At 59.4% G+C, this 24,124-nt stretch overlaps 1 protein-coding gene across 1 annotated transcript in view; it reads right to left on the reverse strand.

Moving 5' to 3' along the window:
- Positions 1 to 24,124, reverse strand: part of ATP2B4 (ATPase plasma membrane Ca2+ transporting 4) — a 48,673-nt gene that overhangs the window by 17,478 nt on the left and 7,071 nt on the right. The window contains exons 2-7 of the mRNA XM_084276060.1: positions 9,623 to 10,074; positions 4,958 to 5,155; positions 3,947 to 4,204; positions 3,077 to 3,202; positions 2,803 to 2,928; positions 991 to 1,026 (exon numbers count right to left, since the gene is read on the reverse strand). Coding sequence (XP_084132186.1) covers positions 991 to 1,026; positions 2,803 to 2,928; positions 3,077 to 3,202; positions 3,947 to 4,204; positions 4,958 to 5,155; positions 9,623 to 9,818 — 940 coding nt within the window. The 5' untranslated portion in view covers positions 9,819 to 10,074. The remainder of the gene's footprint in view (positions 1 to 990; positions 1,027 to 2,802; positions 2,929 to 3,076; positions 3,203 to 3,946; positions 4,205 to 4,957; positions 5,156 to 9,622; positions 10,075 to 24,124) is intronic.

Consider the following 24,124-nt stretch of genomic DNA (forward strand, 5'->3'; position numbering starts at 1 on the left):
TTCCAGTTCCTGTAACTGGTCTAAGTCCAGCTGAAGGCCTGCACCAGGATGACCTAGCTCAGTTGGAAGTTTTGGAGAGGGATAGGAAGAGGGTGGGAACCACCCCCCCACTTTCCCCAAGAGGTTTCTCCTCAGCTTGTGGGGCTGGAGGAGCAACAGTGGCCCCATTGTTGGCCACAGACACCCCAGGACCTGTCCCCTCCTGGCTGCTGCTCGATGGCTTGAGACACCCCAGAGCTAACGGCAGCTCCACATCGGACACCTCCACGGGCACGACAGACCCCACACGGACAGAACAAGCACCCAGACACAGTCTGACGGGAAGGAGGGAAACTCAAACTGCTGAGAGGAGAGAGAGAGAGAGAGAGAAAGAGAGAGAGAGGTGGAGAGAGAAAGGTGCAGGAATGGGCTTCCTCCACAGCCTGCAAAGAACAGTGTGAGAAACACTGGCGAGGAGACGCTCACGGAGTCGAGGCCATGGAAGGAGAGGGTGCAACTGTCACCTTGGCCAGGCCCTGGGAGAAATTTTGTCCCAATAACAGCAGGAGGGGACCCCCTCCCCCATGTCTCCACAAGCCCCACAAAGGATTCTGATGGGCACAAAGGGCTTCAGAGCCACCAGGTCATGGCTGCGGCTCAACATGGATGAAGTTTGCCCTGAGAAAGGGATGCTCTACCAATGGTCCAAGCTGTTGGAAGAGCCCTCTCCTCCCTCCACTCTCTGCCCCATGCAGGGGGCAACAGGGCCATGGGCAAAGCCAGCCAGCCCCATCCCAGTTACACAGAGCCCCATGATGAGGTGCCAGAGGGCACCACGATGCCATGCCAGGGCCACTGGCCGGGGGACCATTGCACCCTCTCCCAGGACAACGAGGCGAGAGTCCCGCCGGAGCAGCAAAGAGCACAGACTGATGAGAAGAAGGAAGGAAGGAAGGAGGAATGCTCAGTAGTTAGTGTGGTGCTGGTTCAAAGGATGGAGAGGCTGGTTACCTTTGTTGCGATTTTCGGGGGCTCCGGTTTTTTTACCTGTTCAAAGAGAGAAAGGGTGGAGGGCTGAGCACATGGACTCACGGGCACCATCCGGCTGGTGGGACAGCCTGGGGACAGCCCTGCTCCAAAGGGCCATGCACTGCTCCAGCAGCATCCATGTGCAGGGCTTGGCACCCTGTGGGCACCCTCCGGACATCACACATGCCTTGGTCCACAGCTTGCGGCACTGGGGAAGGGTCCAGAGCATCCTGGGCTCCCCCAAGCACTCTATCCCCAAGGTTTCAGACTTCCCCACCTGTGAAGCACCCATTACAACCCCTGTCAGTGCTGCAGAGGGTGCAGGGGATCTCTCAGAGCTTCAGGGAGAAGAAACCATACAGCAGAGCTCGACCTCTGTGCAGCATGGACCGAGCACCAGTGCTCCCTACCTCAGGCACGAGCAGATCTGCCTTGGAGGCACAGACTTGTCCCCCACCCTGGGGAACACTACACCCATAGCTGGGGGCTCAGCCCCCTGCCCCTCCATGTCTGTGGTGGGCAAGGTCTACACAAGGGGGTGCCCAAAGTGCCTCCACAGCACGGGGAGCACAGGGCCACTGCAGCCTAAGCAAGCTTTGAGCATCCCCCACCAGCACCATGGTGGGGGGATGAGCTGGTGAAGCCCCCTCCACCCAACTTTACTCTGAAATTGAGGGCTGTGAGGCACTGAGCTGGGTTTACCATGGGATTGAGTGACAGAGCTTGAAGGCTGTGGAAACATCGAGCACCATCCCTGGGTGCCTGGTGCTGCTGCTCAGCTCCAACAGCAGTCCCAGTCCTACATCTCACCCCATATTCCCACCTTGCAGCTGAACCCCAAGAGCTCCACAGCCACCGAACCCCAGAAATGTGAACCAGCCTGCCCTGGGTGAGCAGAGCTGGAGGAACCCAGCACATGTGCAGCCCAGACTGGAAACAGCTTCCAGAAGACACCCAGGAAGCCTCTCCCTGCCTGGCATCACCTCCTGGGAAGGGCTCCATGGCACCAGGACGCCTGTGCAAGGCAGCAATGCCAGTCAGCAGCTCCCTCCTGCCAGCTCCTCGCACCATATGGCTGCTCCCAGTGAGCCCAGACCTGCTGAATGGGGCTGCAGGGACACAGGGGAGAGCAGGAGCTTCCCAAGCCTGGCTCTTACTGATCCTGGTTTTACAGGAGCTGGCACAGTGCAGTGGAACAAGCAGCAAGATGCAAGAGCTGAGGCAGGAAAGTGTTCGAGTCTCAAGAGGATGAGGAACACCTCAGCCTGCCTGGCTGCCCTCCTACCCCCCCCCCCCCCACACACACAACCCCTCCTCTCCCTCTCAGCATTCTCTGTGCCTCTCCCCCTTCCCTAGGGAGTTCAGGGGATGTCAGCAGAGATCCTCAGCAGAGTCCTCAAGATTGTGGATGGGCTGCAGCCATCCTGTAGACAGCCCAGACTCACCTTCCCACCACGGAACAGGCAGTGAGCACCACACCACAGCACTCAGCCTTAACCCCACACACACCCTGTGACTCCAGCTGGAGGAGAGAGCTGGAGCCGTGTCCAAAAGACCTGACAGCCTGGGAGCACAGGGTTGGGGGGGCTGTTCTCAGTCAAAAGGGCAGCAGGGAGGGTTCCCCCCCAATCCCTGCTGCCTCGACAGCTCGCTGTACCTGCCTGGCTCACCAGCACTAACACACAGCCAGGTCCCAGGGCTGTGGGTGTAGCTTGTTGCACACCGGTGGATGCTTCCCAGGAAAGGGAGGAAGGCAAAAGGAAGCCAAAAAGCAGGCTCAGTGCATCTCCTTACCTTTCTTCACCTTCTTTTCTTCGTCTCCTTCTCCTGCACCCAAGAGAGTGAAGATGATTCCTGTCTGGGAGTTGATACCCACAGCAGTCACCACCATCCTACCGGAGCCCTCCATCACGTGGGTACCTGGCACAGCACCGAGGGCACAGTGAGACAGGACACCAGCACACAGCTCCCACTTCCACCCTCCAGCACCAAACCCAGGAGCAATCATCACAGGCACAAATCCATCCCAGCCCCACGCCCACCATGGGAGATCCCTCTGGATCCTGACCTGACAGCAGCATGGGGTCTTTTTCCAGGGATTTCTTGACCTGGTCTGATTCCCCAGTCAGTGAGCTCTCATCTATTTTCAAGTCATTGCCCTGGATCAGGATCCCGTCTGCTGGCAAGAGATCACCTAGGAGAGGATCAAAGAGGGGGTTCAGCCCCAGCCCAGGGAGCTGCAGCTCAGCCCAGTCCCAGGAGGAGGCTTCATACGTCAGCAAAAGGACTCAAAACCCAGTCTCAGACAAAACCTAGAGGGAGGAAAAGCAGCAGATGGGTTTTAGAAGACAGATGGGTAGTATAAGATGATATCCAATAGCTCCAGAATCCACAAAAGCATTCTTTGAGAGGACTTTCACTCAGCTTGCTCCATCTGGTCTTACAGAACTAACACCACATCCTTCCCAAAGCTCCTGGTACATCCAAACCATTACACAATCAATCCTGTCACCTGCCTGCTGAGGAAGGCAAAACCCAAACATCACACTGGACCAATCTCCTTGCTGACAGGAGCTGCATGGGATGAGCATACGCCCTGGTAAACAAGGAGCAGGACCGAGTTCAGCCCAAGGGCAACATCGTCCTTGCTCAGGAGACGTTCACCAACAAGGACACAGTTGCAAGAGTGAATCATTTTTTGAGACCAGCAGATGACTAAAGCAACCCAGAGCTGTGAGAGAAGCCTGGCTTCGCTCCACCAGCCAAGCAGAGCTCTATCACCTCCACAGGAGCATCTTCCATCGCTCCCAGCCACAGCACACCGGGAAACTCAAGAACTGGAGGAACCATGCTTCTGCTCAAGGCAGGAGGAGAGAGGAAGAACCCCCACACTCCAAGCTGGAGGGACAAGACCCCAACCACCACCACCTCCACTCACCATACTTGATCTGGGCGATGTCTCCCACCACGATCTCGGCCACCGGGATCTGAATCACCTGCCCTTTGCGGATCACCGTGAACTTCTGCTCCTGCTCGATGCGGCTCTGGAGGCCCCGGAACTGCTTCTCCTTGCTCCAGTCATTGAAAGCAGTCACCAGCACAACGATGATGACAGAAAACAAGATAGCTGCCCCCTCGATCCAGCCAGCCTGCGACTCGCCTTCGTCTTCCACGCCGCCAGTTGACTGGCCACACACTGCAGTGGGACAGAGAGTACAACAAGATGACCACCTTCCCTCAAGGAACACTCCCAGAGCTGTCTAGACACTTATTCCTCCTCCCTGAGCTGGTCCAAGGGCTTTCCCTGCTCTCAGAAAAGGGATTTCACATTCCTGGAGGTATTTCCCCCCCTCCCTTCTATTCTGCTTTTCTTTTTTGGCTGAGTCTGGGTGGGAGATGGGACAACCAGCTTCTCTTTCCAGCTGCAGCACACATCCATCCCTCCATTGCGTGACCCTTGAACGAGCCACCATCTCTCTGCAGCTCCAGATCCCCAACCCTGCTCAGCTCCTCCAGCCACACACGGGGAGAGCCCACCCTGGACACAGGTACAGCCTTGTCCTTCCATGCCCAAGCCAAAAAGAGAAGCCCATGGTGGGAAGCCACTGAGGTGCCTCTCAGTCTCTGGGCATCTCATGGGGGAGCAGCAAGGAGTGGCTCTGAGCCATGCCTTGGTGACAGCTGCACCCCTAAAGATGTCTATTGGTGCAGGTCCCTTGGTGTGGATGGGGCTGTGCTGAGAACCTCAAGAACAAGGAGAAGCCACCCAGTAAGAGATGAACATAAAGAGCTGCCAGCTCCACCTGCACCAGGGTGGAGGGGCCCACAGGGTGACCTTCCAGCAACAGCACCTGTCCCAAAGCCCTGTTCCCCCCCAGGCTGGGCACAGCAGCTCAATCGGATGTCCCATCAAGCACCCCGCTGTGCCATGGGGACCCCAGGGACTCACATTCATTGTCCCCACCAGGAGGGTGGTAGAAAGACAGGCCCAGGGAGATTATGGCTGCGATTTCCAAGATGATCAGCGTGACGTCCTGGAGTGCCTCCCACACTAACTGCAGGAACGTCTTGGCCTTTTTGGGAGGGATGAAGTTCTGACCGAAGACCTGCCGCCTCTTCTCCAGGTCAGTCGGGTTCCCGGACAGTCCTGGAGAAGAGAGAGAAGTTGATGAGGATAAACCCCATCACCACCACCCCCACCAGCACCAGCGGGACCCCCTCAAGGAGCAGCTCCCTGCCCTTCATGTGGGGGCACCCAGGCAGGGGCTCTGGTCCTACGACCCACGGGGCAGGTGACATCCAGCCGGTGGGACGTGATGGTGCTGGAGACACGGGCAGGAGAGCACACAGGGATGGGGTGAGCACGCCAAGCCGCCTCTCCCCAGTGCTACAGCCTCCCGAAGCGCCCGAGCGCCAGTTAATGCCAGTTGGCACTGGCCAGCTTGTTTACATGCTGCATCAAATTAGCCGTAAATCTGGCAGCGCGAGCGGCGCTCGGAGCTGTTGGAGCCACCTGATCCCTCCTCTCCTGCCAGCTCTGAGGAGCAGCCACCACCGAGAGCGACTCGGCGCAGCGGGATCGTCTCCGAGCTCGGCCCGAGCCCCACGGACGCATCCCGGCTGCAGAGGCTGGAGCAGCTCCCACGGGGAGCTGGGGGAAATGATGTGGGGGTGTTTCTGCTGAAAAAATAGGGGTGGTGGGAGTGAGGAAAGGGGCAGGGCAGCTCTGAGATGCAGCTCCCCTCCAGCTGCTCCCCTCCAGCAGCCCCAGGGAGAGGTGAGTTGAAGGGGACCCCGAAGCCCTGCAGCACAGCAGCCTTCACACATCCCCCCGTGGGGAGCAGCCAGTAATGGAGATGACAAACTTCCCCCGCTGCCCCCCAAGTCATCCCTGCGGCAGAGCCACTAAAAACCAACTGGGTTCAAGAGACAGACAGGACAACCAGCCTCCCCTAACCAGCACCACCTTAACCCAGCTGGGCCCCCCAGCTCTCCACCTTAAGATGGCCCGTGGGGCTGCTGCCAGCTCCCGAGATGCACCGGGCAGGGCAGGCGGGATGGGCTGTAATGCCTGGCCCCGGGCACGTCCCGGTGCCTGGAGCAGCCTGGCAGCGATGCCCTCCTGGGGGGTACCAAACCCTCCCTGCTCAGGGGATACCTCCCCCACCACCTCCATCACATCCCAGCCGGGAGGAAGCAGCAGGGTGAATTCCATTCCCCCCCTCACACACCCCCGCACCCTGCTGTGACTGCACCCCAGGGCTGCGGGGAGGGGACACGGCCACAGCTGTCCCACCCAGCTGTGACGGGGCAGCAGGATCCTGGGATCTCCCGGCCCCCAAGAACCTCCCCAAGCCCAACCCGTGCAGGAAGGCTGCCCGCCCCGCGGATGGAAAACATGGCTAACCACAGTGCTTGAGTCACACCGGTGCTGGAGCTGGGCAGACGCAGCGTGTGCCGCGGGCAGGCGTGTCGGGCACACACACACACACTCCTGTGTAAGGAGGAAGGATGCTGCCACAGGAGGTGCCATGCGTGGCTTCTCCAAAGCCATCGTCCCACTCGTGGGCAAGCCCCCCACTCTGGGGGGGCTGGGGAAGGAGGGACCTTCCAATCATAGAATCCCAGACTGGGCTGGGTTGGAAGGGACCCCAAGGGTCACAGAGCTCCAACCCCCTGCCACAGGCAGGGACACCAACCTCCAGGCCTGGAGCTACACAAGGTTGCCCAGGGCCCCAGCCAACCTGGCCTTGAACACCCCCAGGGACGGGGCACCCACCCCCTCTCTGGGCAGCCTGTTCCAGCCCCTCACCACTCTCTCTGCAAAGAGCTTCCCCCTAATCTCTCATCTCACCCTTCCCTCCTCCAGCTTCACTCCATCCCCCTTGTCCTGCCAGTCTCTGCCCTTTAATAAGCTGATTCCCCTCCTGTTCCTCTGCTCCCTTCAGGGACTGGAAGGCTGCAATGAGGTCCCCCCACAGCCTTCTCTTCTCCAGGCTGACCCAGCCCAGCTCCCTCAGCCTCTCTCCATAGGGAAGCTGCTCCAGCCCTCTGAGCATCTCCATGGCTCCTCTGACCCCTCTCCAACAGTCCCACATCTTTCTTGTATCCAGGGACCAGCTCTGGACACAGGACTCCAGCTGGGGCCTCGTGAGGGCAGATGTGCCTGTGCTGGTACAGAGGAGGGCTGCAGAGAGCAGAAGCCATGGGCAGGTACCCCTGGGCACGCACAGAGGGTCCAGGCTGCCACCACATCGCTCCAGGCCGGGGGTTGGGGGAAGCAATTAGAGATGGGGTGGATTAGACAGTTTGGATGGAGGCCACACGTGACAGCAGGAGGACAAAACCCTGCGCGGTCACCAGTCCCTGGGTAGAGGGGAGGCACTGCAGGCCAGGGGAGCTGCTTTTGGGCAGCAAACCCCCCAGCAAAGAGCCCCCAGCTCAAGGCAGAGGCAGCAGCCCCAGGAGCTGGCGGGTGAGTCAGGGCAGCGCTTGCTGACACTGTCACCCAGGGGAGAGCGGGCAGGGAGACGCTCACATCGCACCGGTGACTCACCAGAGCCACCCGTGCCTCGGCGCTGCGCTCCGCTCCCCTTCCCACCCCTCTCAGCTCCCCTTCCCACCCCGCTGACCCAAGCAGCAGCTGATGGAGGAGGTGGAAAGCAGTGAGCCACCCCCCTCCCCCATCACCCAGCCCTGTGAGAAGGAGCCCTGAGGGGCTGGGGTCCCCCAACACCTCTTAGAGCCCAAGGGAGAGCAGTAGGTCCCAGCAGACTCCCAGCCCCACGCTGGAGAGACCCTGGCTGTGGAGGGAGCTCATCCTAGGAGAGCAAACCACCCAGGGAATTCCTGGGGGATGGCTCTGTGGTACCCGCTGCCTCTCCTGGTGACCCCCAAAGAGCAGTACCCTGCCCATGCATCATCCCAGCAGGATAATGAGCAGAGGGATAATGAGCACGGGGCCAGACACAGCCATCCATATGGGGCTGCCTATTGCAGTACAGAGCTGGGATGTGCACCTATCTCATGCCCGTGGGCCCAGAGAAATTCCTGGGCTTTGGCTGGCAGTGACATCTTGGGAGGGGTCTACAGATAGAGGGGGGGCTCAGTGTCAAGTCTGAGTCATCCCCACCTCTCTGCAAAGGGCTTTCCAGAGGGAAGCAGCCCCACACCACACGTGCCAACACACAGCCAGCATCCCCCAGATCATGTATCACTAAACCTCAGCCAGGCTGCCCTGGGCTTTCGCTCTTCCCAAACATCCCAACCTGTTGGAAATAACCTCTCTTTACTCTCTGTGTTCAACAGGATGGGATTTGGGCCAGGCAGAGCTCACCTCCTGAGCAAAAGGGTGAGGCAGGGATACACCAAGACGCAGCAACAGCCACCAGCTCATGGAAGCAGCCCTCAGGATCAAAGGTCAGCCCTTTGCCTCACCCTCAGCAAGAGCCTTCGGGCCAAGGCAGAGCCTTTCGGGTTTGCTCCCCCCCTCCCCTCCTGCCCCACCCCCAAAGGAGTGTGCTCCCAGTTTGGCAGGGCCAAGCATATTGTTTTGCGACCTGGACTTGGTATTTCCACCGGGAGTCCCCCCCCTTGTCTAATGACATCCCGATATTGTCTCCCCTTCCCGGTCCCGCTCACAGCTGGGAAAGATGCTAATCCCCAGCTTACTGCACTAATAATAACAACCTGCAAGTTTGCAGAGCCATGGCCCCTCTGTGTCCCCTCCACAGCCCCTATCCCACACAGCCACCATGGGGCCACATCCTGCCAGTGCCAGTCCTGGCCCCAGGTAAACCCTCAGTGCTGTAAGCACGGGGGTCTTTCCCCCAACCCCCCTTCTAAGGGTGCATCGCCATGCAACAACACCCACAGCCACCCCACCCTTTGAAATGGGGGTGCCCCAAAAAGCCAGCCCAGTTCATGGGGAGCAGGGGGTGACATCCTTCTACCATGGCTTCCCAGGGCTGACCAGGCAAGCATCACTTCCACTGCTCAACTCTGCGATGCTCAGAGGCACCCAGAGAGGTTTCACACTCACACAGCAGCTCAAGAAGCCCTACAGATGTGGGGTGCATCTCCCCATCCCCAACAGCGAGCCCCTTTGGGAACGTGCTGTCCAACATGAACACCCTCTGAATGAGCTCGGCGCAGCCCAGACACCTCCCTGGGCACACTCCAACCTTTACCCCCTCCATCCATCACCCACAGCCCTGCCCTAAGCCATGTAAATTATTACATGGGAAAGGTTGGGCCTGACCTGCAGCGCTGCTGAACAACCCCCCACCCCCTTCTCATGCCCCTTCAACTCCATCCCCCTGCCCACACCCCGCCTCTGCTCCATCCTCCCAAGGGATGCAGGGCTCCGCCTTGGGGGAACCCCCAGGGAAGACGCTCCCCTTTTGCTCCATCCTCCTTTCTCCACCGTCAGCGATCGCTGCATCACAACGCAGGAGCCACCTCCCACAGGGGTGCCGATGGACGATGCCTGGTGCAACGGGACCACGCTCTGAGCTCAGCCATGAGACATTTATTTGTGCCACCACCACCTCGAGCCCCAGCAGGACTCCAGCAGCCTGGTCCCACCTTGCAGACCCCAAAAATGGCCGCTTACCTTCAACTGGCGACGTCTTCAACCTCTTGCAGACGTTCTGCACGCCACCGTAGGAGTCATTGAGCCGGGCGACCGCCTCGGCACTCCTTAGCTCCATGAGGTTCCTGAGCTCCACCATGGAGCAACCAAAGTCCCCTTCATGGTTGCCTTCAGCAACCGAGTTCCCGGGGTGATGGTCGGCCACGTTGTTCGTCATCTTGCCGGCACAGTGACGGCGACGCCGGCTCGCGGCTCCTGCAACACCCTCCCTCGAGGGTCCGGCGAGGGGATGCTCAGCACGGCCCCTTCCCTGGGGGCTTCCCGGGTGAAGAAGGTGCCTCTAACCGAGCCCAACTTCTCCGGATAAAGGTGTAAACAGGATGTGCATGTTACCGCGGAGGCGACCTTAGCAACGACCAGCGTGCATCTCCCGCAGAAGGAGGAGGGCTCCCTGGATACCACAGCAACTGGAGCTGCAAAAACAAGGATGGGAAACAAAAATATCATCGTTAGGAGACCTACTAATAACCGCACGTGCCCCATGGGATGGGTGAGAGGGAGCGATGGGACCTGAGGGTGGGCGCCCCACTGTCTGCTCACCCAGCGCTGGGAATTAACATGATTTGACCAAAAATAAATCTAGATGAGCAGAAGTTGAGCTCAGAGGAGCTCAGCACTGAGCAGGGCGTTTCACAGGCTCTCAGCCACGCCACGGGGAAAACCGGGAGCAGCTGGTGGGGCTGGGCAGGAAGGGCACCCAGGTGGTTCTGTGCTCAGCCCCCCCCCGCCCGCCCCCGAGCTGCCCAGCCCAGGAGAAGGGAAAAAAGAGAAGACAAAACCAAACACAGTCCCATTCGGTTTAGGTTAAAAATACATCTCAGCAGTGGAAAGCAGCTGCTTCCTCTGCGGGCTGCTGTCCCAGGGCAGGAGCGCCGGCTCGCTGTGCTGCCAGCAGGTAAGCAGAAGGGTTTTGCCAGTGCTGGTGGAAGGGGGTTCGCAGCACCTATTAGGCTCCTCGTGGGTCTAGAGGCTTGGCAGGAACCAGGGAAGGTACTAAACCCACACCATTAGTGATCCTTTCTGTGTGCAAGCTCTTGTGCTGTCCCCACCAAGGCAGTGAGCGGGCTCTAAGCATCGGCTCTCGCCACCCCGAGCTCCCGTTACGCCCCAGCCCTGCCAGGGACCACGAGCATCCCACAGCTCCCCCCCCTGCCCCAAGGGTTTGGGGTGCTCTGCTGGCATCCCAGACAGAGAGGATGGGTGCTGGGCACAGCTAGGGACACGGGAGTGGGCAGAGCAGCACAGGCCAGAGGGGGGAAAGGATGCTCCAGCTCTGCCCCCAGACACTTCCCCAGCGCTGCAGAGACAAAGTGTCTGCAAAAGGGGCTCTCTAGGAGAATGGAGACACCCCTTCTGAGAGCAAGATCAATGAACAGGGACAGGAGAACAGCCACTGAGGCAGCATCAGCACCGGGACAGAAGTGGGGAGCTGGCAGAGCAAGTGGCTGGGTAACAGGAGGAAGGAGGGGAGATGCCGGTTGCTGCTTCCCTGGAGCACGTGGGCTGCACCAGCCCTTGCACACCCAAGAGATGGGCTCCAGACAATCATGGGACCACACCAGCATCCACCCCACAGCAGAGGACCCCAATTCCAGCCCCAGTCACACCAGCTTCACAACCCCTGGAGCAACAAGACCCCCTCCAAAAAAAGCAACACCCCCCCCCCCCCTTCCCTGCACACCCAACCCAGAGCCCCTGCAAGCAGCTCCCCCCACCCCCAACAATGCCCAGGGCAGCTGCCAGTGTTATCAGGAGGCAACAAGCACCAACTGAACCCCAGACAAGCCACCGCCATGGGAGGGGTCCCTTTATCAGCAAAGGGCTGGGGAGCACAAGGATGTCCCTGTTCCCCCACCCCACCACTGCTGCAGCTCCAGGGACACCCAAACTCACACTTCAGGGACAGAACTTTGCTGCTGCCCCACAATGTGGGGATCCCCAGCATCCCTGCCCTAGCACCCCTGCCCATGTCTAGCCTGGTCACCCTGCAGCTCCTCAGGAACTGAGCTCATCTATCATTTAAAGGCACTCAAGGAGCTGGCAGTGGGAGGTAGGAGGTGGCAGGTCCAATTAAACAGGCTCCTGCTGATCAAGAGAAAAATAGATAATTCCCTCCACCTCAACACTCTGGGTTTTCTTCCTCTTTCATAGCAACTGAGAAGAGCTCAGAGGTTAAGAGAAAGACAGTAACAGCCTAGTCTGTAATTATCCCTGAAGGAACCCACAGGGCACCGATCATCACCAGCCCGTGTCCAGCCACGAGGCTCCTTCCCACCAGCAGCTCCAGCCCTGGGGACTCACTCCAGCGGTCAAGAAGAAAGGAGGTACCATGACAGGGGAAAAACTCCTGCTGCTTGCTTTAAGCATCCTCTCCCAGCCCTGTTTTGGGGTCAGAGCCCCCATCTCTGGCTCATCCCTATACCATCCCAAACAGGACAAACTCCCTGGTCAGGCCAGGAAGGATCCATCCCAGTCAAGTGAAGAGCTGTGCTCAGGCTTCCCTAAGAGTTAAGGCTCTAACGAGCTCCTAATGACTCCAGCAGCATTCAGCAGGCTGTCCCTAACTCTAATAATTCATTTCCAAAACCCACAGGCACTGCAGAGGAAGAAGTGCTCCCCAGGGGTACCCTCAGCAAGAAAACACAGCCTGGGGCTGGGGGGGGAAACCCAAGCAGGAGCCCAACTGCCCAGCCCTGCATGGGGACCAGCCACACAGGACCCCCCACTGGAGCTCCTTCACCTCCTAAACAGCATCCCCAAGCAGCACACAAGGGTGGCTGCAGAGTTTGGGGGTGACAGTAGTAAAGGACGTGGAGTATCTCAACCCATTGGGCTGGGGTGTGAGGGGAAGGAGCACACAGGCTCTGGGAAGGAGGGAGCGGCTGGCGAGGAGCAGCGAAGCCGATGCGGTGCTGCAGCCAAACCTGCCCAGAATAATAAACGGCTGCATTACACCTCCGTCCTGTCTGGGGACAGCGCTGGGACAGCCTTCTGCATCTTCCCACCTCAGGAAAGGAACCTGCTACTGCCTGAGCAGCTCTCGCTGCTCATCCTCCCTGCTCAGCCCTACACATCCTCCCTGCTCAGCCCTGCGCGCTCCATCGGTCTGTGAGCAGCACCCTGGCAGTGACCAGGGATGGAGGAAGCCCTACCCAAGCTCAGGTGGTGGGTTCTTTCTCCCTACCCAAGGATGAGATGGAAAATCCATGCCTCAGTTCAGCTTCCCCCTGTGTCTTGCTCCAGTCTGGACATGTCCCACCATCCAGGGTACAGGGAGCATCATGCTGAGGAAGGGAACACCAGGCGCTGCTTGCCCTGCCCAGAGCCACAAACCCTGCTCAGCCAGGCAGGATCAGGCCCATTGAGCAAAGTTTCACCTTCTCCCAGCATCTTCCCAGCTGCACTGGTACAGAAGCTGCCCACTTCCCAGCCCCACAAGCTGGCCCTTGCTTGGGGACCGTCCTGCCCCTCATGCAGCACCCACCAGGGTTCGTCTCCTCTCCCACTTTAGGGGTGGGGTGTTGGGAACACTTGGCTGCTGCAGGTTGCCATGGCAAACTCAATGTAAAGCTGTCAGGGATGCTGGTTATGCTGCCAAGCCGGGGGGTGGTGTGGTAAAAAACCCACCCCAACCAAACCTCCAAACCCCCACCATCACCCTTCCTGGCCTGTGTCTAAGATTCTTCTCTGTGGCAGTTACCAGCTGAGCTCCATCCCCAGCAGAGCGGCTGTGCCGAGCTCCAGAGCATGACCACAGACAGACAGACAGACTCTCCAGATGGACACACAGGCTCCAAAAGCCAAAACCAGCCAATTAAAGTAGAAAAACTGTTCTGTTAAGGCTGAAAGCATCCTAGGAGAGACCACGGAGCTCTTCCAGCTCTCCTTCCCACTGCACCACTGCTCAGCACCCGCTGTCAGCTGCTGGGAGCTGTGGTCCCACATGGGAGCAGGGTGCCGAAAAAAGCCCCTGGAACAGCTGCATCTGCTGAGAAAAATCACCAGGGGAGTCCCACTAAGCACTGCTGCTGTCAGAGGGTGTTTCAGGAGGGGAAGGGACCCTTCAAGGGGTGCAGCCCCTCGCCGTGAGTGCGTGGGGAGAGCGGGGGTGGGCGCAGGGCTCTCGGCACAGGAATGCCTGAGCTGGGACCTTTGCACAGCACACCCTGCCTGGTGCCACCGATGAGCAGCTCGGGCAGACACTGCGCTTGGCAGACGTGGGGAGCACAGGGAGGGTGCAGCTCCCCATCCCAGCGCCTGCTGGGTTGGAGCTGGGTGCATCTCCCACACAACGGAGGTGGAGTGACGTGTCTGGGGCAATACAGGATGAGAAGCACTTCCCAAGCCACGGCAACACCGATGCTGGGTGGGTTCTGAGCAGCAACAGGTCACAACCACGTTTTATCTCTGTGCCCCCCTGCTCCCCAAATCCTCCTCTGTACCTTTCCCCATGGAGCAGGGGGGCCACAGGCGCTGGGGATCGGGGCCCCTCCCCTGCACACTCACCAAATCGCAATGTGCAGATGGCAGCACACACAGCCTGTTCCACCAACACCCATGGCAAGCCTTCCCCTGCTGCACTTAACCCCTCCCATGCCAGCCTGCCGGAGCACCCCGAGGAGGGGACACCCCAAGGAGCGCACCCCACAAGCTACCAGGAGCTGTCACATCCTTGGGAGATGGATGGAAGGAGCAGGGATGGTGACTCACAGTCAGGGCAGCTCCAAGGGGCCATGGAGGGGCTGTGCCTGTGCAGGGGAGGGTGGAAGAGGCAAAAAGGGTGTAACAAGCACAGGGTGCAACACCCCGGAGAGATCTCTCCGGGGATGAGCTCCACTCAGGGCACCCTGCACCAGCACCCATGCAGCAAGGGAGTGGGACCAGACCCTCTTCTCCCAGTATCACCAGCATCCATATTCTCCTTGCTTCTTCCCCTGGGACAGGGGTGCTGAGACCATCCCCAGCCGGGAGCTCCTGCATCACCCCTGGGAGCTCACGGGCACCTCCTCCCACCGCAGCATCCGCTTCCTCAGGGCGGGCTGCAGGGCTCCCCAGGGGAGGGAACAGGGGCATTTCCCTCCCCAGTAGGGCCATCCCAGCACCCAACAGCGGGGAAACCCCTGGCAATACACACCCTGCAGCTGCTGCACCCAGGAACAAGAGCCCAAATCCTGGGACGGGGGAGACCCCAGTGACTGCAAGACCCGCTCATTTCCCTGGCACTGCAGCAGGGGAAGAAGCTCCCAGCCTTCACCCTGCAAAAGTGGGGGCACTAAATGTGCCCCCCCCCCCAAAGCCCTGCAACTGGAAAAGGACCCAGCAAAACATCCAGGAAGTGGTAGGGCCGCACACAGCCCTGGCAGAGCTCAGAAGCAGCAACACCACACCTGGGGAAACCGAGTCACAGCACAGAAGCGACTCGGTCTGCAGCACAGGGGACACCAACTCCAGCAGGAAATCACTGCAGGGGCCAGAGGAGCTCAGGGTTTGTCCTACACCGACCCACCAGCACCCTGGGGAAGGCAGCATCTTCTCCTGCTGCATCCCCACAGAGGAAACCCGGGGTGGGGAGGGGGGGTGGGGGGGTGGGGGCTTGGCAGCAGCTCCACAAGGCAGCAGAGTGAAAACTCCCCAACTCCCACACGGTGCCGACTCCCACCCCCCTCTATACCCCTCACCCCCTGCGCGCTGGGATGCTGGAGGTGACGGGGACACAGACACACACAGAGACAAGAAATACACACCCGGTTACCGTAGGCAACGTGTAACCCTGTCACGCGTGGTCGCTGGTTCCGAGTGACACGCGGGAAGGAGCTGCCGGCCCTGAGATGTCACCGTCACCAGCCCCAGCTCCCCGCCCTCCCCTGACGCCGGAGCATGAATTGCACCAGCCCACGGGCAGCAGAGCCTGTAGTAACTCTCCCACATGCCTCTGCTGAGACACACGCTGCCCAGGTGCTGGGAGCAGGGAGAGCCCTGACCTGGGGGCTGGGAGCAGGGAGAGCCCGCACACTGAGCATCAGCACACGTGCCGAGGGCTGCCCATGGTCAAAGGGCACAACTCAGGGCTCGTGGCCCCAAACAAGCTGTTGCACACACGCCCTAGTTTGCACACTCATCCCAATTTGCACACTCATCCTCACACAGGGTGTGCAACCGCGGTGGTTTGAGCCTTGCTGGAGGCCTGGCGCCCACCCAAGCTGCTCCATCACTCCCCTTTCAGCTGGACAGGGGAGAAGATAGATATTGGGAGGCTCAGGAGTCGGGATAAGGATTAAGAGGGATCATTCCACAATCAGTGTCATGGGCAGAAGAGACTCAACACAGGCTAAAGGAAACAAAACCCTCTCATTAATGACACTGCCCTGCACCCCCAGTGACACCAGAGTCAGGGGATGAGAAGTGTGACCAGCTCTTTAAACACCCCAAACACCAGCACCCAAGCGACCACAGATGGGTAAGAAACAGAAGCATCATCCCACCCCAAGCACCATCTTCCTCCTCCTGCTGCAGGGACCAAAGAAAAGGATGGCAGCCCTGAGCCAGCACCAAGGGCCAAGGCTATGGGGACAGCACAGGAGAACGGCAGGCAGAGGCGACCCCCTCCCAAAGTGCATCCCCTCCATAGGGGAACACGAGCTGCTGCCATCAGCCCACTAATCCCAGCTGCTGCTGCTCTGTTTTCACTGGTGTTTCGCCTCCTGTTAATGAAGGTAGGGAAACTGTTGGGGTTTTTTTTGCATGCCCAAGGCAGCAATTAGCTCTTGCGAAAGGCAGGGGAAGAGGCTGGAGGCAGGAGAGCAACCAGGCGCGGTGCGGAGGCGTGGAACAAGCGCGGCTCTCAGGATCCATGACGTGGCTCCCCAAAAAACCTGCTACCCTGAGCCCGCCACCAGCCCAATGGCCAGGGCAGCCCCTGGACCAGAGCCACCCCCCCACCCCGAGTCCTGCTGCCCAAGCCTCAGCGTGATGCATCCCTGATGCATCCACGTGTGAAAGCCACCGGCACAGCTGCTGGAGGAGCCTGGGGTGTGGGGGGCTCAGGAATCTGCCCTCACCCCTGGGTTTTCCCCCTGCTGAAGGGCACAACTGCCCAGGAATTTCGGGGGGAGGGGGGGGGGGGGGATATGGAACAAAAAAAAAAGAGAGAGAAAGGAAAAGGAGGGAGTCTCCAGGCAAGCTGTCAAGGGGAATGTTTCCATCTAAGGCCTTGGTATTTCTCTCCCGGCGCCTGCACTAAATCACCCCAGCTCCTCTCATTATTCTTTGGTGCTTTACAAGGTAGCGCAGACGGTGGAGGAATGCAGAAGTATGCAGAGCCCAAACCCCAGCCCCTCCTGCACCGCCAAATACCTGCTGTGCTCAAGCCTGCAGCCTTCAGAGAGAGGGGCACAGCATCCCCTTCCCATCGCTGGTGTAGGGTGAGGGCTGTTGGACTGGGGGGGCTGCACTGGACCCCCACCCCCCCCCAGCAGCAGGCTGCATCTGCTCGTTCTCCCTCCCAACTCAGCACTGGGAAATAGGTTCCTCCTACCTCAGCCCCAGAGCACAGTGGGCACCCAGCACCCTTCAGCGGACCACGAGGCATCAGCTGGCATGTATCAGGCAGCTCTACTCCAGCTCTTCCCCCCCACCCCCAGTCCAGTGCTTCCCAGTGCTCTGTGGGGAAGGGGCTGGGACAGACAAGTTACCCACCCCCCACCCCCTCTGCTTGCAGGGGTTGTCCTCTCATCCCACACTTCAGCCTGCCACAGACCCAGTCCCAGGCTTCTCCCAGTGCTGTTTCACAGCCTACAGCAAACAAGCAGGTCCAAAGCAGCACAGGGAAAGGTTTGGGATTGAGCTGACACCAAAACCCAGGAGGAAGACATGGGGATAGAAGTTCTGCACCAGACCAGGGCTGGGGCTTCACCTCCCAAACTCCTCTTGCAGCTCCACCACCCCAGCTGGGCTGCTCCCAGGATGCACATCCCAGCCCCATGCTCAGATTGATCCGGATCCTCACAGCACCCCTGGACACCCACCCGTCCCAGAAGGGAGAAAAGCCCTGACAACACTGTTGGGGGGGGGTGGGCATCCCATCCTCAGGCACCCCGTCCCCACACAGCTTCACCCAGCTCCTGCATGGCACAGGGGTGCTGGGGGGGGGTGTCTCCCAGCCCACCCTGTGGAGCAGAAGTGCTGGGGCACAGAGTCCAGCTGGGAGCAGCCAGCCTGGGGAGAGGGCATGGACCAGGAGTTGTGTGGGAAGCAGGATGAGGGGAGCCAAGAGCCCAGCCTTGAGCAACGGGTGCTCTCTGCTCCAGAGCCCTCCCGAACGGTCCCAGAGCAGGGGCACAGCCAGAGGACACCAGCACTTTGGCAGAAGCCCAGGCTCTGAGCCAGACCCAGCACAGCCCCCACCACCAGCCCAGCACCAAAGAGAGCAAGGGGGGAGGCAGGGATGCTGCAAGGTGCCTTCTGCTGTGCCCATCAGCACTGGGTACAGATCCAGCACTTAGCTCCCTGCACAACCCTTACGCAGGTGGGGAAACTGAGGCAGCAACACCCCTGAGCAGGGAGGAGATCCCCACTCCCCCAAGCCTCTGAGCAGGGAGGAGATCCCCACTCCCACCTTTCTCCGTCCTATTCAGGAAGCAAAGGAACTGCTTAGCTTAAAATAAAGGAAAAACCAGCAAAGGGAGCACCAGCCTAGGGAGCATGAGGGTGTTTCACAGGCCAAACAGCACCCGAAGAACAAGGGAGCGATCGGCCAGGAGACACGGGTACAGCCATGGTATTTTTAGCAGTATTACACAGGGACAGGGGATTCCTACCCTGAAGATCCCCGGGGGCTTAAAATAGGTCCCGTCACTTCCTCCCAGCAGCGGCTGGGAGAAGCATCTGCTTTCTTTGGGAAGCCAGGAGGAGAGGTTGAACCTGTGGGGTTGGGGCAATTTGGGGTACCCCGAGCCCCGTGGAGGGGGAGCGCAGCACTCACCTTCTCTGCTGGAGTGCTGGGATGAGCTGCTGCCTCCAGCCCTGCTCAGCGAAGAGGAAAAAGCCGATGCAAACACAGAAGAGAGAGGCTAACCCAAACAGCCCCCTCTCTCACAGCGAGGGAAACTGAGGCAGGAGAAGCAGAGCTTGAGTGACAGCACAGGAGTAGTCAGTGCTTTGCTGGGTTGCGCAGCCTGCCCAGTGAGCATGGGGTCCCCCAAAGTGGGGATGCACTGGAGGGGAACCCCAGCTGCCTCCAAAAGCAGGCTGGGACAACCCACTGCTTAGATGCTGACCCTGTGGCTGGCAGCAGCCCTGAGGCCACAGCAAAGGGCTGGGGATAGAAACACACCCCCTGGACAAGGCAATGGGATGGGTGCTTCTGGATCCAGGGGGGTCCTGCACCCTCAGCTCCCAACTGTCACAGCTCTCAGTCCTCACACACAGTCCTGCTCTGGATCCCATCCCATCCCATCCGACCAGCTCGCTGGGCTCAGGGTAACTTCTCCAATCCCCAGCCAGGAGTCATCCCTCACCACCAGCAAATCCATAGATTCTCATTTCAAATCCCAAGCAGAGAGAGGCTATTCCAGGCAAAGGAGACAAGCAAGAAACCAGGGAGAAGCAGGGTGTGGGGGGGGGAGGGGGAGCTGTGTGGCCCCCTCCCAGCCCCAAAGGGTTAAAAACTGAAGCAGAGGAAAAAGTGTGCCTGTGATAGGAAAAACACACAGGCTCCCAGGGAGAGCGCGCCGGCTGCTCGCCGCTTCCCTTCCCGACATGCCCCGCTCCTGGGAAAGTGTAGGCTGTTTTCCATATATAACTGCAAACTGTTCCATGCAGTAAGAAGTCTAATTAAAGGGAGGGAGGGAGGGAGAGAGGGAGGGAGGGAGAGAGAGACGGCCGAAGACCGAAAGGCAATATTTATACGAAGGGAAGAAAACCTCCAGCCCGGGCACCAAATTAGACCCTCGCAGAGCAAAAAGCCTGGGACATCATCAGGAGAGGAAATCTGGGCAGGGTGGCAGCTTCCACCAAAGAGGCAAATCAGAGCTTGGAAAATATGTACCAATAAATAAAGGGAGAGAGCGCCAGATGGGCCAGGAGAGCACGGGGAAGGAAAAGCTAATCCAAGCTAATCCAAGCCAGTTGTTGGGATAAGGCAGAGTGCTATGGGAGGGGGCACATATAGCCCCCTCCCCTCCAGTCCCCAGCAAGGCTCCTGGGGTCTGTGCTACGCCCTGTCCCACACCACCCTGGTTCTCCAGCCGCAGGATGCACAATGATTTAAGGAAATAGTGGGAATCTGCTTGAAAAATGAATGCTGAAGTGAAGCTGCACGGGCAGGAGCAGGGCTGGGAGGATGGGAAATGCCAGCAAGGAGTGTGGCATGCTGGCACAGCACAGGAGCCAGCTGCTGTGGCAGCTGGGGAGGGGTTGGAGATAAGGGGACACCCATCCCAGGCACCCACCTACATGCAGGGTGACCCACAGAGCACCCAGTCCTCACCTCACGTAGTCACACCAGCCCTGGCTCTCCCTCCCACTCTCTGCTGCATCCCACCACCCCAAGGCTTTAGGGGTACCCCCTTACCCAGAATCCCCAACCCAGCCAAGGCAGAGGGATGCAGGGGGAGGCATGTGGGGCTGGGAAAACACCTCCCCAGATCTGCTCTTTAAAGGTTCTCAGTTGGAGCTGCACTCCCTGCAAGCGCCAGCCACAGCTCCAAGGCGATGCCCAGCCAGCTAACAGGCTCCAGGCAGCATCAGGTCCCTGCCTGCACTAGGTGCCCATGCATTCTACAACCCTTAACAGGTATTCAAAGCTGTTAACTGTGGCTTTAAAAGTCACCCTACCCAGGCTGGGCTGGCACAGAGAGGCCAACTCACCCTAGACACAGGGTTGGCCCTGTCACTCGGTGCCACTGCCAGCATCCTTACAGGCACCACACGCTTCACTCCCAGCAGTGCCTGGGGACCATCCCCTCTGCACCCCAAAGCCAGACCTGGCACGATGCTGCTGTCACCCTGATCCAGCAGCAGAGCCTCAGCACGCTGGGCATCGCCACTCCTGGCACCGCCTGGCCCCTGCGCAGGCACACACGCCCTTATGCCCCAGGCTCCCAGCACTGTCCTGACCTGCCATCCTGTTTACACAGCGTCTGAACCCCACACACTCCCTCCCCCTGTTCTTCGGGCAACACCCCAGTAGTTCCCAGCTGTACCAGTAACCTGGAGAAACTGGGATATCCCTTTCCTCAAGTGGCAGCGGGAAGTTGTTGGCACGGCTCCCACATCCCTCTGGATAGGACACAATCCCAGAATCCCAGACTGGGCTGGGTTGGGAGGGACCCCAAGGATCACAGAGCTCCAACCCCCTGCCACAGCAAGGACACCAACCTCCAGGCCTGGAGCTGCACAAGGTTGCCCAGGGCCCCATCCAACCTGACCTTGAACACCTCCTGGGATGGGGCAGCCTTCCCACCCCTGTGGCACTGATCCACACCCCCCCAAGGCTTTGCCACCACACACATCCTTTGCACCCATAAATTGCTCCCCATGGTGCTGAGGGACAACAGCTTGCAGGCCCCCCCCTCAAAATACCAACCCAACCCCAACCCACACTACTGCTGAACCTGGAACAACGCTCAGAGTCCCGATCTTGGGTTGAGCTCTGCTCAAAGCAGAGATGCTCACTGCAGAGCCAGGACAAGATGTGATGGGGATGAGGACACTATGATGTGGGTGGGGAGGGGTCACAGTGCCCAGCACCCCCACCCCAGCCAGCAAGGCAGAGCCAGCCAGCAAGCACGAGGAGCAAACCAGACACACGTGGCACAGCCCAGCCCAGTGTGGCCCTGGGGTCACTCGAGGTGACTCACAGCCACTTGTACTGGCTCGACCTGGAGGCACAGGAGCCATGGGAGGCTGGGTAACAGTCCCTGCCCATCTCTGCCCTTTATACAGGTGGGTATCACCAGCACTAACCCAGGGTAACAGCAGCTCCCCCAGTGACAGGGCAGAGATCACTGCCGCAGTGTGGGCGTGAGGGGTGATCCTTCAGCAGTGAGTAGACAGAGCAAGGCAATCCACTGGGAATAAAGTGTCACAATCCAGCTCCCCAGTTGACACCAGAGCCCCAGACTGGTCCTGGGGGGACAGGAGGCAGGCATGCTGCCTGCAGTGAGCCCGCCTGCCACCCGGGCAGAGAAATGCCAAGTCCCGCTTAGTGCCGGGGGTTTTGGGAGGGTCAGGATTCCCCAGGCATCCTACCTGGGGTCACTCTGTAATCCCCTCCCACCCCAAAGCTTTGGCTCCTTTTCTCTGCCCCCACGTTTTCCCAGCTGCCCCATGCACATGAGGGCAGCTGCCCAAAGTAGCTGGGTCCACCATCATCATCATCACGTCCTTTGGCAGCATCCTCAGGCCCTAGGCTGGGTCTGGGCAGGCATTTTTGGTCTCTGCCTAACAAGGTCAGTGGGAACACACAAAGCCAAGTTTCACTGCTTGGTCTGGAGTCCCCATCACCACTGTTTGGGATCTCCCAGCACCACCTGGGCTTGTTCTGCCTGGGGAGCACCCTGCTCCCACACAGCCCCCCCACAAGGGGATGTAGCCAGACAGGTCCCAGGGCTGAGGGCTGGGATGAGGGAAAGCAGCTCCTCCTCTCTCCATCTGCTTTTCTGGGTCCCTTCTCAGCGATGCTCTGCCCAAACTGCTCCCCTCAAGCAGGGCTGAAGCCCAGAGAGGTCTCAGGCACTGAGAAGCAACACAGTCTGTCTGCACAGGCAGCTGCGTCCGGGGGAGCGGGAGGAGGAAGGGAGGATCCTCTGTTGTCCTTTCCAAAGGGAAAAGGGACAGTCCCCTGAACCAAGTGCCAGATGGGGCAGGAAACACCTCCAGCCTCCTCACTCCAGGCTGCATATGCCCACAGAGAGCAGAGGACAAGCCCCCCCCTTCTCACAGCTCCATGCTGCAGAAGCACAGTCTGCAACATCTTGCAAGGATTGGATGCATTTCACGTTCAGCTGCAGGAACGAGAGGATTCCCTGGCTGCTGCCCTGCAGAGAAACACCCAGCTGCTGCAGGGAAGGCAAAGGAGGAGGAGGAGGAGGAGGAGGAGGAGGAGGAGGAAGGGCCATTCCTGCACCAGGAGCTGGGTAAAGGCGGTACGGGATGCGCTGGTACCCAGAGAGGTGAGACCCAGAGAGGAGCGGGTCCACAGATATGGGGATGAGATGGGAAGAGCAGGATAACAATGCCAAGAAGGGAGTCAACGAATGGACAGAGATGAAAGGCAGCGGGTCAGGAGTTACCACAGCAGAATTTAGCAGCAGACACGGAGCCAGAGCATGGTGCAGAAGGATTTTGACTCACCCTTCACCCAGGGGACCAGCTGCCCCAAGCCCTCAAGCATCTGCTGGCTACCAGAGCAGCCACCTCTCCACTCTCCAAGGCAAACCACCCCCAAACCAGGCACCTACAGAGCAACATCTCAGCAGTCTGACCCATGGCTCCAGCCTCTTCCCCCCCACACACACATCCCCAGCAGACAAAACAGCCGTCTCCTCTGGGAGCCACCATCGGCTGCGTTTGGCACCCAGAGCACACAGAGTAATCCAAGCTGCCCCTGGGAAGAGCAGCCTGTGGATTTAATACTCCACAGAGCAGAGGAGCGTTTGCAAGGCCGGCTCCCAGGGGCACAGGGGCATCCCTGGGGATGCCGAAGCAGGTAGTGGGATGAGGTTCTGCTGCTGGGTTGTTCTCCACGGGGAGGTGGGCAGGCCTTGGCTGCTCGTTTCCTCCTTCCCCCAGGAGATCCCTTGTTCGCTTGGGAAACACCCCCCAGGTGCCCTGCAGCTCTCCAGGGAGGAAATCCTGCCCAAACACAGGCAGACATTTCGGTCCTTCCCTTCATTTTTGGGGCAGTCCGTTTGGGGTCAGATGCAAGAGCAATTCGTCACTGGGGAAATAACACCACTCCAGGCCTCCTCCCTCAAACAAACCTCAAAAGACATCGTTTAGGCAAGCTTAATTTGGACAACTAAAAATAGCCAGCACTAGTCACACTGGAACATGCAGGCTGAGGAGCTTCACGCTTTCTCAGCTCAAGCTGGGACACGGGGGGGGTTCTGGTTTTAGGAAGGGTTCCCCCCTCATTCCACAGCCACATCCCTGAGTGATGAGCACAGCCCCGTTCCCATAGGTGGGTACAGCAGGACCCTTCAGAGAAACCCATCCTTGGGGCCAGCAGCACCCTGCTTGGCAGCTCTGAGGAAAGTTTCGGGTCCCCTACACTTTCCCAAGCAGGATGCGGTGACTCAGAGCCACGTCTGCACCAGGACACCCAGGAAAGATCAGCTGTGCTTTCAGTTTTTCCACAGCCAAGCCAAGTTCCTGGTCCCAGCTCCTCATGGCTGATTCACCCTCACTTCCCCCAGCAACCCCGGGCAAATACAGTCAGACCTCTCTGCCTGCACACAGGAT

The sequence above is a fragment of the Gallinula chloropus genome (assembly GCF_964237585.1).
Source record: "Gallinula chloropus genome assembly, chromosome: 27".
In the NCBI taxonomy this organism is placed as follows: Eukaryota; Metazoa; Chordata; class Aves; order Gruiformes; family Rallidae; genus Gallinula; species Gallinula chloropus.